Below are 13,219 nucleotides of genomic sequence, written 5' to 3'. Positions count from 1 at the left end.
AGCCAGTGCTTCTCGAATGGGGCAATTTTGCCTGCTTGGGAATGTTTGGTACTATCTAGAGACACCTTAGGGTGTCGCCACTGGGGCAGGGAGGATGGGGTTGCTGGCAACCAGTGGGGAGAGGCCAGGATGCTGCTCACGCCCCATGCACAAGGAGGGCCCCCCATCTCTAATCTGGGTGCTGCTGCAGAAACCCTGCTGCAGCCAATCCGCCAGCTCTGCTCCGGACACCTCCAAAGGCCCCTTTCAGCAAGTAGAGGTCGCCCCAAAGACCTCCCCTCCAACAGTTCCCCCCCCAATCCTCTCCCCAAGTTTCAAATTCACCCCGTTTCAAGGGGTGGGGTAGAGAAGAGAGAGGAGAGCATTCTGGAGACCACCTCCCCTCCGGTCCATCACCAACCCTCAACTCCTGCAAGGGAGAAGTCCCAGACCGGGGCAATCTTTGGTCAAGCAGGAAAACATAAGGCCAAACCGAAGGGGCAACCCCCGCACCCCATCTGCCTGGTGGCGAAGGCCGGGCCGTTTCCATTTGCACAGAAGTCCAAGCTCGCGAACAGACACCGGAGCGTCTCTCCCACAGCCGGGGCCGGGAGGCGGCTGGCTGACACCCCGGGGGCCTCACTTGTTCTCTATCAGAGTCTGCACCTTGTACACGAGGTCCCGGGCCAGCTTCAAGACCTGCTTGGTGTTGTGTCTTTCGGCCATTTCTGGAAGAGCAGAAAGCAAGACCTCATGAGCCCCTTCCGGCGTCCACCCTCAGGACACACTTCTGCTCCCGCCCCTCCTCACGCCCCCTCTAGGGTCAGACCCCCAGGGGGAAGGTGTACACCTCCTGGCCTCACTTTCCCCTTCTATAAAATGGGGCCTATAAGTACCAAATTCACAGGGAGATACCAACATGGGATCAGATCAGATGACACTGGGTGTGCTTATAAAATGTCAGGTCTTCCCACCGCCTTCCACAAATTCAGTGAGTAGCAGCCTTCTAAGAAAGCAGCGCACACAGTAGGTGCTTCAGGGGATGATGGAAGGAAGCAGCAGAAAGCAAGGGGAAGGGAGGGGAGAGGACCAGAGACAGCAAAAACACTTGCAACAAGGCCCACACAGAGTGTGGCCCTTTAAAACAGAATAGTCTTAAACAGAGACACTTAGCAGAAAGGAATCATTTAGCAGAGGAATGAGGCGTGAGACCGAGGCTCCTGAACTGGGCGCCCCAGCACCCAGAATGGCGCCGTGAGCTCAGACGTTCTGAGGGACACCGCAACGCTCCCGAGAAACTGCCAGCACAAGTGAGTCCTGTCAAGGACTCTCGCTTTAAAAATCTAGGTTTCAGCAGGAGGCTGCTGTGATGAAAAGCAAGGACCACGGAGAAGTCCCTGGCACAGGGTGGGGGCGGCGCCCCCCTCGGGTCCCTCAGTTTGGGAAGCTGTGCAAAGCTGACAGGTGCAGCGGTCCCCCGCTTCTGCAGGTGCTTCCCCATGAAGGAAATATTCTCTTTTGCTGTATCTGCATTATGCTTTCAAAGGGCTAAGTTGCTAGGATATACATATTTATTGAGCGGTTTGGATCTAAACACTTGGCACTGATGGCTACAGCCACGGAGTGTAACTTGTACAGGGGCAGGCGGGAAGGGAGGGGGGTAGAGGAGGGCACAGGGGAGGGTGAAATTTTAGAGATGCTGGCTTCTCTGTCACACCCACCACCGGAAGACCCAGATGGCTCACGGAGCATGAGTCAGTGACAGTCACATGAGGTGTGATCTGCAGTCTTGAAAATGATTACATGGAAGACAGCTCCAAAATGATGAAGTGGAAACAACCCAGATGTAACTGGATTCTGTGACGGTAGCAACGTAATGCATACACACATATAGATGACGATGGAAAAGAATGGGTGAGCAAGGTTTATTCATGAGCCCACTAAATGCAATGTGATTTCCTGGAGTGGATCCTGGAGCAGAAAAAGGACCTGAGTTCAAAAACAGGTGCAATCAAGTACGATCTGTAGTTAGCCAATGGTGATGCACCCAGGTAATTTTTTCAGCTGTGGACAAAGGTACCAGATCAGGTAATACAGTAACACTAGGGGAGCTGGCTGAAGTCTACCAGGAACTCTCTGTACTGTCTCCACAACTTTCCTGTAGCAGAGATATAATGATTCCAAAATAAAAAGCCTGTTAAATAAAAAGCTAATTTTTCCAGAACGCAGTCGGTCACAGTTGGATTTTGTCTTCTTTTGGTTTTTTCAACACCATCTTTGCTTTTTAAAGTTTTGGAGTAGTGATGACAGTAGCTATAATGACCCTCTCATCGTATTTAATCCTCTGGGTGTCTTGGGGTGGGGTGAGGGCTATTAGCACCACTTTATCCTCCAGGCATCTGAAGCCCAGAGACGTGCAGTCACTCACCCAAGGGCACAGATAAGCAGTAGACAAGAACCCAATTCTGTCTGGTTTCCAAGACTGCCTTTTTCACTTCAATTGTCAAGTGGTGCCTGGTTGGTGTGAACACTGGGAAACAGAAACTGTTACCCCACGTCAGGGATGCGGCAGGACATGTTTGGCACGTGTCCATGGGCACAGCAGCTAGAGGCAGAGCCAGGGTTTGCCCCGATCCTGAGTTCAATACCCACATCCTCCTGCCGGATTCCTGAGAAAACACATGCTCAGCCTTACAAGATATCAAGTCACCCATTTGGAAGCAAAAATGAGGGTTCTGCAAAAGTGGGCAGAACCCTCACTGTCCTGTGCACTGTGTGAGTCTAAGTATCAGCGAATCTCCATCCCTCCCAAGGACCCAGGAGGGAGCTCTCCGGAAGCCCACACAACCTTAGAGAAGACCCTAGTAATACATACCATTAAAGAATTTGATGATGTCTGTGAAATCCATGTTGTTCTCCAAGATGATGTCACGGTAGACCTCCACCAGAGCCAGCGCGATGAACAGGACATAGTGGGCGGACGAGACGTGTCTGGCTGCCCAGATGGTCTCCCAGACGGAGAAGACATCATCATAGACAAGTTCTGCCGAGACGCACGCGGGCAGGGAAGGAGTCAGCCACAGAGCTCTGGCTGCGACCTCCCTGCTAGGCACCTGAGCTCTGTGCTTCTGCCCTGGTGCAGCGCCCAGAGCTCAGACCAGGAGCCAGGAGACCTGGACTCTGTCACTGGACTACCAGAAGAGTCAACTTTCCCTATCTGAAGCTCATGCCACCAGGTGCACTGTACGTTTCCAGTTGTGACTTTCTGTAGGTCAAGGAGCCAAGCACGTCCAATTGCCTGACTTGTCCCTGGCCTGTCCAGGGATGGCGTCCCTGTCTCTTTCCATCTCCTTTAAGAACCTAATGGGGCATCTCCCCTACTTCCTGCACACAGGTAGAGCTGGTAGCTGCCCCTGGACCTAGTAGACTGAGAGCAGTGGCTTCCTATGTCCAATAAACACGGCCTGAATCTTAGCTCATCACTTGCCTACTTCCCCTCCATGACCCTCTCTATTTCCTCATTTGCAATGTGGGGTGATGCTAATAGTAGTGAAGGACTGGAGAGTTAACGCACAGAAAATGGCTCAACACAGTGCCTGGCACTTAATAAACACCTACACACACTTTAGATAGTATCGGCATCATGCCCAATTTGCACGATAGCAATATGCTGTGTTATAAATCATCTCTGAGTCACGTGTATAACATGCTCTATGGGCTTCAATTTTTTTTTTTCTGATCAACAATTTCATAGAATGAAAGGCACTTGGCTTAGAAGTTGAGTAGAGGTGGGCTCAGATTCTGGCTTACTACTCCTAGCTTGGAATTGGATTACTCTCCACTCTAGTTTCAAGAACTGAAACATTTACCACACAGTGACCCCAAATCAGCACTCAATAAATGGGTGTTACTCTTCCACTGGCTTTCTTTCAACACTCCCCACCTCCATGATATCTTTCTCTCTGAGGTTCCACAAGAGCCAAGGGACAGGGCCCCAGTTAGAAGCTGGTACCTCGTTTGAAATCCAGTAGGAACCAGCGGTAGCAGAAATAGAAATGCGTATAGTCCCCATTCTGATGCATCAGTTCGAAGAGCTCAGAGTCCAGGATCTGTCAGAGGAAGAAAAGATATGTATCACCCTCCAGGGGCAAGGCTGGACCAGAGGGGAAGCTGAGTAAATGATGGCACACCCCCTTATCAGACACCACAAGCTCTTCACAGTCAGGCAGAGGTGAAAAACAAGAAAAGGATTCAAAGTGAAAAGTCAGCCTATCTCAACCTAACCCAGTCATTCCTCCAAAGAAGATTTGAAACTAAATGTCCAATAAGCATATGAGAAACATATCATTAGCCATTAGCAAAATACAATGTCAAATTGAAAGCCACAGTGAAACACCACTTACACCTACTCGGATGGCTATACTAAACAGACAGACAACAAAATATTGGCAAAGAGGCAGAGAAACTAGGACCTTCATAGGTTGCTAGTAGGCATGTAAAATGTTGAAGCTCCAATTGCAATTCTTGGTGTATTTTCAAGAGAAAAGAAAACATATGTCCACATAAAAACTGATAGAAGAATGTACACAGCAGCATTATTAAATAGCCAAGAGGCAGAAACAACCCAAGTGTCTATCAATGGGCGAATGGATAAGGTATGTCTTTGCAAAGGTATATTATATAGCAATGAAAAGGAATAATATACAGCTACATGCCACAACACAGATGAACCTTGAAAACATTATGTTAAGTGAAAGAAGCCAGACACAAGGCCATATATATTTTATGATTCCATCTATAATGAAATGTCCAGAATAAGTAAATCTATAGAGGCAGAAAGTAGATTAGTGGTTGCTAGGGTCTAGGCAGAGAGAAACTACTGTAGATGGATAATGAATATGGGGTTTCTTTTGGGGATAATGAAAATGTTCTGAAAACAGACAGTGGTGATGGCGTCACAACTTTGAATGTTCTATAAACCACTGATTTGGTAACATTAAAAAAGTAACATTTAAGTTCTAGGGCACATAAATTATATCTCAATAAAAGGGTGTGTGTGTGTGTGTGTGTGTGTGTGTACTCACAACAGCACCAAAGGTTACTTGAGAAAAAGGACCAATACGATTAAATATACTCTTAAGAGTGAAGGCTGCATCTTGTTCACTGTTATGACCACCGTAAATATTCAGTGAGAAACGAAACTAATGGAGCTGGTTTGAATGCTGAGTTGAGGATGAGCCAAATTGCGTTTTTTAGTTTTGTTTTCTAGTTCAATTCAGATATTGAGCTGAATTGAGTTTTGGAGTTCAGCTGGGTTGGGCTGAGATGGGTGAACTGAATTAGGCAGGATTTATTGACTAAATTCAATTTGGGTTGACCGCAGAGTTGACAGGAGGTCTGCTGGACAGAGCTGGAAGAGTTGTAATACTGCAGAAGAGCAGATCACACCTGGATTAGTGACCTCATGTTGGCAAAGTGTGTGTCCATGGCGCCTCCGTGGGGGAAGTTCTGGTTCATCCTCTTCATGAGCTCCGTGAAGCAGCTGAAGGCGATGGCCTCTGGGGAAAGAGCACAGGAGAGGGGTCGACTCTGCCACTATTTCAGGGAACTGCAGCTTCCAAATGATGGCATCAAGCCCTGGACTAGTTCACCAAGGCACAGCCCAATGAGAAACACAGAGGAGGGAATAAAGGGGATGCTCGCCAATCTTAAATTAAACAACTCCCCCAATTTAGAGGAGTGGAATAGCCCTTCTTTTAGGACATGATGGTCACAATAGACACTTGTCTAAAGATCTCTATCTGCTATTACACATGGACAATGTTTTGCTATTTTCAAACCTTTTTTTGAAATTCTGCTATTACATAAAATTTTCAAGTCTAGAAACCACTGTATTCAAACTGCAATTGTTAATGACGGAAAGGTGTTTACAGGCATTGTGCAAAGAAAGGGTCCGATAACTTTAGGAAATGTTGTTTAGAGTGACTGCATTTATTAAGGAAAGGCTCTGAGAAGTTCTGCAATTTAGAAACCTGCTTCGTAACTGTTTACCTCAGTTAAAATTTCAAATTTGAAGATAGAATTTTTTTTCTGTCAACACCTAGTAATTTCAGGGCAAGTTACACCCAAGGCATGATAGGATCTGATCCATATTTTAAAGACTATTTTTCAGATCAGCTTAAATTTACAGAAAATGGTGAAGGGGTCAGAGTTTCCCTAGATGCCACAACCACTTCCCTACTATTAACTCTTACATGAGAATGGTGCATGTGTGAGAATTCACGGCCCAGCGATGACGCATTATTTCCTAAGGTTCACAGCTTCTGTCTAACCTCCTTTCCATGCTCTAAGCGCCCATCCTGGAACACACAGCACATACAGGTGTCCCCAGAGGCGTGTGTGGCTATGACACTCTCGGGTTCCCTGGTTTCTGATGACCCGGATGGTGGAGGATACCGGTCAGGTGTTCTACAGGATGCCCGCACAGAACGAGAAGGGAAGTATTCTACTTTTATTGGAAAAGTTTGCAAAGAGTTGGTATTCATTCTTCTTTCAATGGCTGGCAGAACTCACCAGTTAAATCACCCAGACCTGGATTTTTCTTTGTTTCTTCCTATTTCTCAGTTGCTAGCAAAGGCCAAGCTGAATGTCAAAAGTTGGGCAATATGGGATGTAAGAACTCTATTTCACTGGGAACTTGACATACCACAGGGGTCTTCTGAGCACCTGTACTGACCCTCTGTGACCCAAGCAAGTGCGCAGGGACAAACTGCACTTCCCACCCTGGGATGAGGAGGACACACGCACCGTCATCCAGAATGACCAGCAGCGGGGCCAGGAGGTCACACATGCCCTGGACATAGCCGATCTCAATGTGCTGCCAGATGTAGCTGCAAGAGAGACAAGAGTCCACTACCCGCCTCTCCAACCCTCTTCCCTCTTCCCCCCCACCCGGGCTCAGCCCTCCATCCCTCCCCCACACCTCTCTCGACCTCCCACCTGTGTCCCTGTCCCCCGTCTCACTCTCTTCCAGCATGTTATATTCAGCTACCAGCATGACCTTCCAAAAGCCCAGCACAAGGAGGCCGCTTCACACCCAAACCCTACCCTTTGCAGGCTCTCCGAGGCATACAGGACAATGCCAAACCCCTCAACTCCCAGTCTATCTTCATAGTCTCCTATATTGCTTCTCAGTACTTCTTCCTCTCTAAGGTACTCATAGACTGCACATTTATGCACCTGTGTCTTTGAGGACTTCCCTTCCAGAATGCCCTTCTACCCCTTAATGATATTTACTGTGAACTCAGCCCAGCTCAGCCCACTATACATGTATGATGTCACTTGATTCCCAAAATAAATAATATGAGAAAGGTATTATTATTATCCTATTTCACAGATGAGGATGCTGAAGCATATATAGAGAGAAATGATACACCGAATAGTAAGTGGCAGGTGCAGGGTTTGAACACACATGGCCTCACCCCAGGAAATGTGTCCCTGTCCTGTAAGCCAAACGGTTTCTTCAGTTGTCTCCTAATTTTGCCAATGTCCATCTCTGTAAGGTCTTCATGACTTCTCCCAATGCCATAACCAAGCAAAACTCAATCTATCCTCCCTCCCCCTCAGCAGTTTATCACTTCAATGTAGAAGATTATCAAAACACTCATTACATTTGTATTCTTTAGACTAAACTTTGAGAGGCAGTGATTTCTTGTGAGAACAAAAGGCAGATTTAAGAGATGGCGTTTATTAATAAGACTGCATTAGAGCAGGGGTTGGCAAACTTTCCTGAAAGTTGGCAAACTTTCCTGAAAGGTCCAGGTAATAATTGCTTTCAGTTTTGGAAGCCCTATGTTCAGTGCCAAGTATTCAACTCTGCAGAAGCAATCACAAGCAATACGCAAAAAAGTGGACATGATTGCATTCTAATAAAAATTTATTTACAAAAGCAGGTAGTAGGCTGGACTTGGCCTATGAGCTACAGTAGTAGTTTGCAAACTGAGTTAGAACCGCATGTTAAGAACTACAGGATGTAATACTGAGTGGAAAAAACAGACTGCAGAAAAATATTTACAGTATAACTTCATATATGTAGACATTAAAAAAAGTAAACTGTATGCACTTATGATATATTATACACTGTTAATGTATACAGGGTGTGTGTGTGTGTATATACATATATATATATATATGCAGAGTTTGAACTCAGGTGGTCACACCCTGGGTACACGCGCCTCACCTGCATGCCAGTTGTATAGGTACACATCTATATATGTGATTTTGAAGGGGATTCACTAAGCTGCTAGCAGGCACTACTTCTTTGAGTAAGAGACACTGATGATGGAAAATGAAAGAAGTTTCTCTTTATGCTTTTAATGAACAGTAGTAAGTAACCCCAGATCTTGGCTTAAAGAGATAAAGCACAGATTCTCGAGCTCACATGACATGAGTATAAATTCCTGCTCAGTCTCCCAGCTAGGGGACTGAGCAAAGTGTTACCCTGCTGAGCTCCAATGCCTCAAAGGAGATAATACAATCTCCATAGGCTTGTTGTGAGGTCCAACAGAAATGCCGTCAGTCAAAGTCTCAGGGCCGTGCCTGCTGCACAGTAAGCACTCAGTAAATGTCCATCATCACTAACATTATTGGGGTCGCTATCTTACTGTCAGTGGAGTCTGTAATGAGGCTCCAGGTGGGCGTGGTGTAAGCGCCCGGCAGCCCCCACCTCTGCCGTGACCTGACAGCGAGTCCCCAGACGCACTCTCCCACCCTGCGCCAGCCACCTGCACATGATGTTGCGCAGCTTCTCCAGGTTGGCAGGGGTGAAGTACCAGTAGTTGCGGTCGCACCTCTGCACATCCTTCTCAATGCGGTGCAGGTTCACCGTGTACAGGTCCAGCAGTTCTGGCTGTGGGCCCCAGCAGGCAAGAAAAGAACGTTATATCCAACTCCTAGTGGCCATCTCTGAGAGCTGCTCCTCCTCGCTACTCCCCCCTTAGCCCTCTACCAGGACCAGGGGGGTCCTCTACCAGGACCAGGGGGTCCTCTACCAGGCCTCTGCCAGGACCAGGGGGTCCTCTACCAGGCCTCTGCCAGGACCAGGGGGTCCTCTACCAGGCCTCTACCAGAGTCAGGGGGGTATTTAATGTGGTTTTCATTATTGTTTTCTGATTCCGTAAAAATTAGTGCTCTCCAAGGGTTACAGAACTATTTACCCCATTTTGTGAGTGGAGAAATAAGAGTTATAACTGCAGTTGGTAATGCATTCCTTTTTTGCTAAAAAATGGGCAAGAACACTGAAAAACTTGGGTAGAAGTTCAATTCTTAAATTGAGCAATCCTGATAATGGTAACAATCAATGATAATGGTAAAGAAAGTGCAATTGAAAGATAAAAAATTAAACCCAGAGAGATAAGAAAATACCAAAGCTTGCTTTTGCCTTGAGGGAAGCCTGCCAAATAGGGAACATTTAACTTGATTTCATGGTCCTGTGGCCCTGTCCACCTCCAAGTTAAAGTACTGAATAAGAGGTTTTCCTGCATTAGGACAAGACCCCAGTGAGGGTGTGAATTCTGGGGGTCCTGCCCTAATGTAGCATAAGGGAGAGCTAGAAAAATGAACACCTGGAGCCAATCTTGAACATAGTTTCCAAGTAAAGTCTAAAGGCTTCTCACTGGATAATTAAGAGCCCCAAATCAAGTTTATAACTTACACATACTGAGGATTCAAAATCCCACAACCCATAAGAACTTAATTTAAAATTTTTCTTGAGTTGGTTATACCTTGGTTACTAGGAAAAAAGCAGAAAGAAAAGTCTTTTCTGAGGAGTCTACCTTTCACCCAGGCAAAATAGTGCAATAAAGTTCTAAAAAACATGAATTCATGTTAAAAAAAATCACAGAACATTCAGAAAGAGGGAGAGAGGAGGCATTCTGAGTAATAGTCAGGACAAACAGCAAACAGCAGGATCAGCTCTATCAAGGCTTCAGTATTAAAATGATCCGGAATAGCAAATAAAATAATGGGTTTTTTAGAAATAAAAGATTAAAACACAAAAACAGTATTCAAGAAATCATTAAAAAATCAAGCAGATCATTTTGTAAGAGACTGAAGAAAAGCCACGAAAAACTTCAATAAGTTTATTAAATACTACTGAAAAGAGAATTAGCACATTGTAGAATATACTAGGGTCCAGCACAGAGGGACAAAGCAGTAATAAAATGGGGACAGGAGTGAACCTCCCAGTCAAAAATGGGCAAAAGAACTAAAAAGACACTTCTCCAAAGAAGAAATGCAAATGGCCAAGAGGCAAATGAGAAAATATTCAACAACACTAATAATCAGGGGAATGAAAATCAAAACCACAATGAGACATCACCTCACTCTAGTAAGAATGGCCCACATTAAAACAAACAAACAAACAAACAAACAAAAAAACAAACTACTAATGCTGGAGAGGATGTGGAGATAAAGCAATCCTTTTACACTGCTGGTGGGGATAATAACAGGTCCAGCCAGAATAGGCCTGCATGGAGGGTCCTCAGAACTCTAAAAAAGCTACCATGTTATCCAGAACTCCACTCCTAGGAATCTCTCCAACAGATACCAAAACACTAATTTGAAAGGAAACCTGCACACCTATGTTTACTGCAGCACAAATTTACATTAGCTAAGATATGCAAACAACTCAAATGCCCCACAATAGTTGAATGGGTCAAAGAGTTGAGTCATACCATACAATGGAATACTACTCTGTAGTCAAAAAGACAAACTCATGCCATCTGTGGCAATATGGATGAAGCTAAAAGGGATTGTGCTAGCTGAAATAAGTCAGAAGGAAAAAGATATATACAGGGTGGTCTCACTTATATGTGGATATGGAGAAAATAAACAAAAATATAAAAAAAAAAGTCAAAACTAGCAAGCCAACCTTAGAACTGAAGCATATAGTAAAATGGGGGGAGGGGCAAAACAAGAGAGGGATGAACTCAAAGGAATATAGTGATGGTTCATGGATGATATGGTGGTGGGAGAACTATGGGGACCACATGAGATAAGAAAAAATATGTGATTATTTAAAGAATGGAGATAGTATAAGTCTAATAATCAGAGTTATAGAAGGAGAGAAAAAAGGGGAAGTAGCAACAGTTGAACAAATAAAGAATTTTCAAGAATAACTACACAAATTTGTAGATACATAAAGTCCAACAAACCATAATAGAAAAAAAAAAACCCCTTCCCTTGGCCGGTTTTTTTTTTAAAAAATCTTAAAAGTAACCAGAGAAAGGTGATCATCTTTAAAGGAATGACACATAAGTAGACACCTGATTTCACAAAATCAAAGATGAAATTCAGAAGACAATAGAACAACATCTTCAAAGCGCTGAGAAAATAACTGCAATAGTCTAGAGGTGCATTTCCAGTGGAAATCTCTTTCAAAAATTAGGGCAAAATGAAGACTTTAAAGACAGAAAATAAGAAAGGCCTTGCTAAAGGGAGTTCTAAAGAGCCTATTTCATTTCAAAAGACAATCATAGGAGAGAAGTGAAAGTAACCTTGAGGTGGTGATGGAGAGAGACCAAGGATGACAGACGCCCATCAGACAGCTGGGAAAGACCAGAGGCTCTGGGAGAGAATTCTAAGACATACAAAAGAATAGTGTGGTGTATCTCAGTGTTCAGAAGAGATGCAGAAAATTGGCAGAGACTGGGGGTGGGGGTGTCACTTAGCTACATATGTGCATACGTGTGTGTTACTATATATGTATCAAACTAATGTAAAGAAAAACAGAAAAGGTAGTTCTAACACATCTAGGACAATTAATTTAAAAAAATTATTAATAATGAATGACATTCGATAAGCGAGGATGGGAAGGTTTCACTGGTGTGGTCAAAGTATGAGGTGGGGAAGGAAGAAGATTAAATCCTCTTTTTCATAGTGGGGCGTTAATTATGTCTAAAACTGAAAAGAGATCAAGAAGTGTCTGCTAATTGGGCAGGATAAGCGCATACTATTATTTCTGGAAGAGTGAGCCTGGGAGGGGGGCAGACAGCTTCTGGGTTCTATCCAGTTTTGCTTGCATGTTTGACTCTTTCAACTTCAGACGCACGTATGTCTGATAGAGACAATGCATCTTCAAAGGAAAATGCACACACAGGGCCTGGTTTGGAAAACCTCCCTTTCCATTATGTCCTTTGGCTTAGACATTTTGGCAAGAAGACAAATCCAAATATTTGAAAGACTGGACCTGAGTCTAAACCAAGATGCTCATCATGGAGGCTGCTGTGTGCCAGGCACAGAGGGCTTTACTCACTGACTGAAAAAACAACTTGGAGATGGAGATGCTGGGCCGACAGGGAAACAGAGGCGCCAAAAGATTCAAGTGATGTGCCTAAGCTGGGATTTGAACCCAGCAGCGTCTGGCTGCAAAGTCCACACCCCTTGAGTGTTCTGTTATCTACTATCTTCTCTACCAAATGGGCTCCAACCGTGAGTCCTCTGCAGTGGAGAAAAGGTGATGATTCAGGGCCGTTCTGATGTGACTGAGATGTGTGGGACACTGTCACCCTCCTGAGGTGTCGCACAAGGGAACCGGGAGGAGAGGGGAGAGTCCTGGTGGCTTACGGAATAGGTGACTCCGCTGGAAGACACGGGGGACGCCTCGCTGTTGGCAGAGGTGCCGACGGCCAGGGAGGCCAGGGCAGGGAAAAGGCTCTCCATCTCGGGCTCCTCTGAGAGGTCGTCTTCGCTGCCCGCGTGGCTGTGCTTCTCGGCCTTGCCGCCCGCACAGCCCTCCGGCGAGGGGCCCTCCTTCTCAGGAAGCGCCACGTCCATGCTGCCGGGGACAGACATGAACTCGTCCATGCTCTCATTGGCGAGGAGGTCGCTCTCCAGGCTGTCCTGCACGGCCAGCTCCTCGCAGGGGACCTCGTCCCGGGAAGTGGTGGCCTCGCTGCTCTGCCCATCATCCACGCTGCTGTCGCAGGGCCGAAGCACCAGGGCGGCGCTTCGCTGGGCGTCCATGACGCTGTCTTCCGTGCTCAGGCTGGGCTCTGAGTGCTCTGAGAGCCCGGAGGAGAAGTTGTGGGAGGAAGGGTGGCCGGAGTCCGGGGAACACGTGCCATTCACCAGGGTTCCATTTGGGATCTTGGGCTGTTTCTCCTCCGACCTGCCTTCGGCCTCCACGTGCTCTGCCTCATCCACCGACTCGAAGACCTGAAGACAAGGGCACATGGACAGG

The 13,219-nt window shown here is 46.0% G+C and overlaps 1 protein-coding gene across 1 annotated transcript in view; it reads right to left on the bottom strand.

The window, feature by feature from the left end:
- Positions 1-200: 200 nt before the first annotated feature.
- SGSM1 (small G protein signaling modulator 1) overlaps positions 201-13,219 on the bottom strand; it is a 67,416-nt gene continuing 54,397 nt past the window's right edge. The window contains exons 19-25 of the mRNA XM_012731098.1: positions 12,604-13,194; positions 8,763-8,887; positions 6,787-6,869; positions 5,428-5,537; positions 3,992-4,088; positions 2,855-3,022; positions 201-707 (exon numbers count right to left, since the gene is read on the bottom strand). Of these exons, the coding sequence (XP_012586552.1) occupies positions 619-707; positions 2,855-3,022; positions 3,992-4,088; positions 5,428-5,537; positions 6,787-6,869; positions 8,763-8,887; positions 12,604-13,194 (1,263 nt within the window). The 3' untranslated portion in view covers positions 201-618. The remainder of the gene's footprint in view (positions 708-2,854; positions 3,023-3,991; positions 4,089-5,427; positions 5,538-6,786; positions 6,870-8,762; positions 8,888-12,603; positions 13,195-13,219) is intronic.

The sequence above is a fragment of the Condylura cristata genome, unplaced genomic scaffold (assembly GCF_000260355.1).
Source record: "Condylura cristata isolate star-nosed mole 26May11 unplaced genomic scaffold, ConCri1.0 scaffold00029, whole genome shotgun sequence".
In the NCBI taxonomy this organism is placed as follows: domain Eukaryota; kingdom Metazoa; phylum Chordata; class Mammalia; order Eulipotyphla; family Talpidae; genus Condylura; species Condylura cristata.
This window is presented reverse-complemented; position numbering and strand designations above follow the sequence as displayed.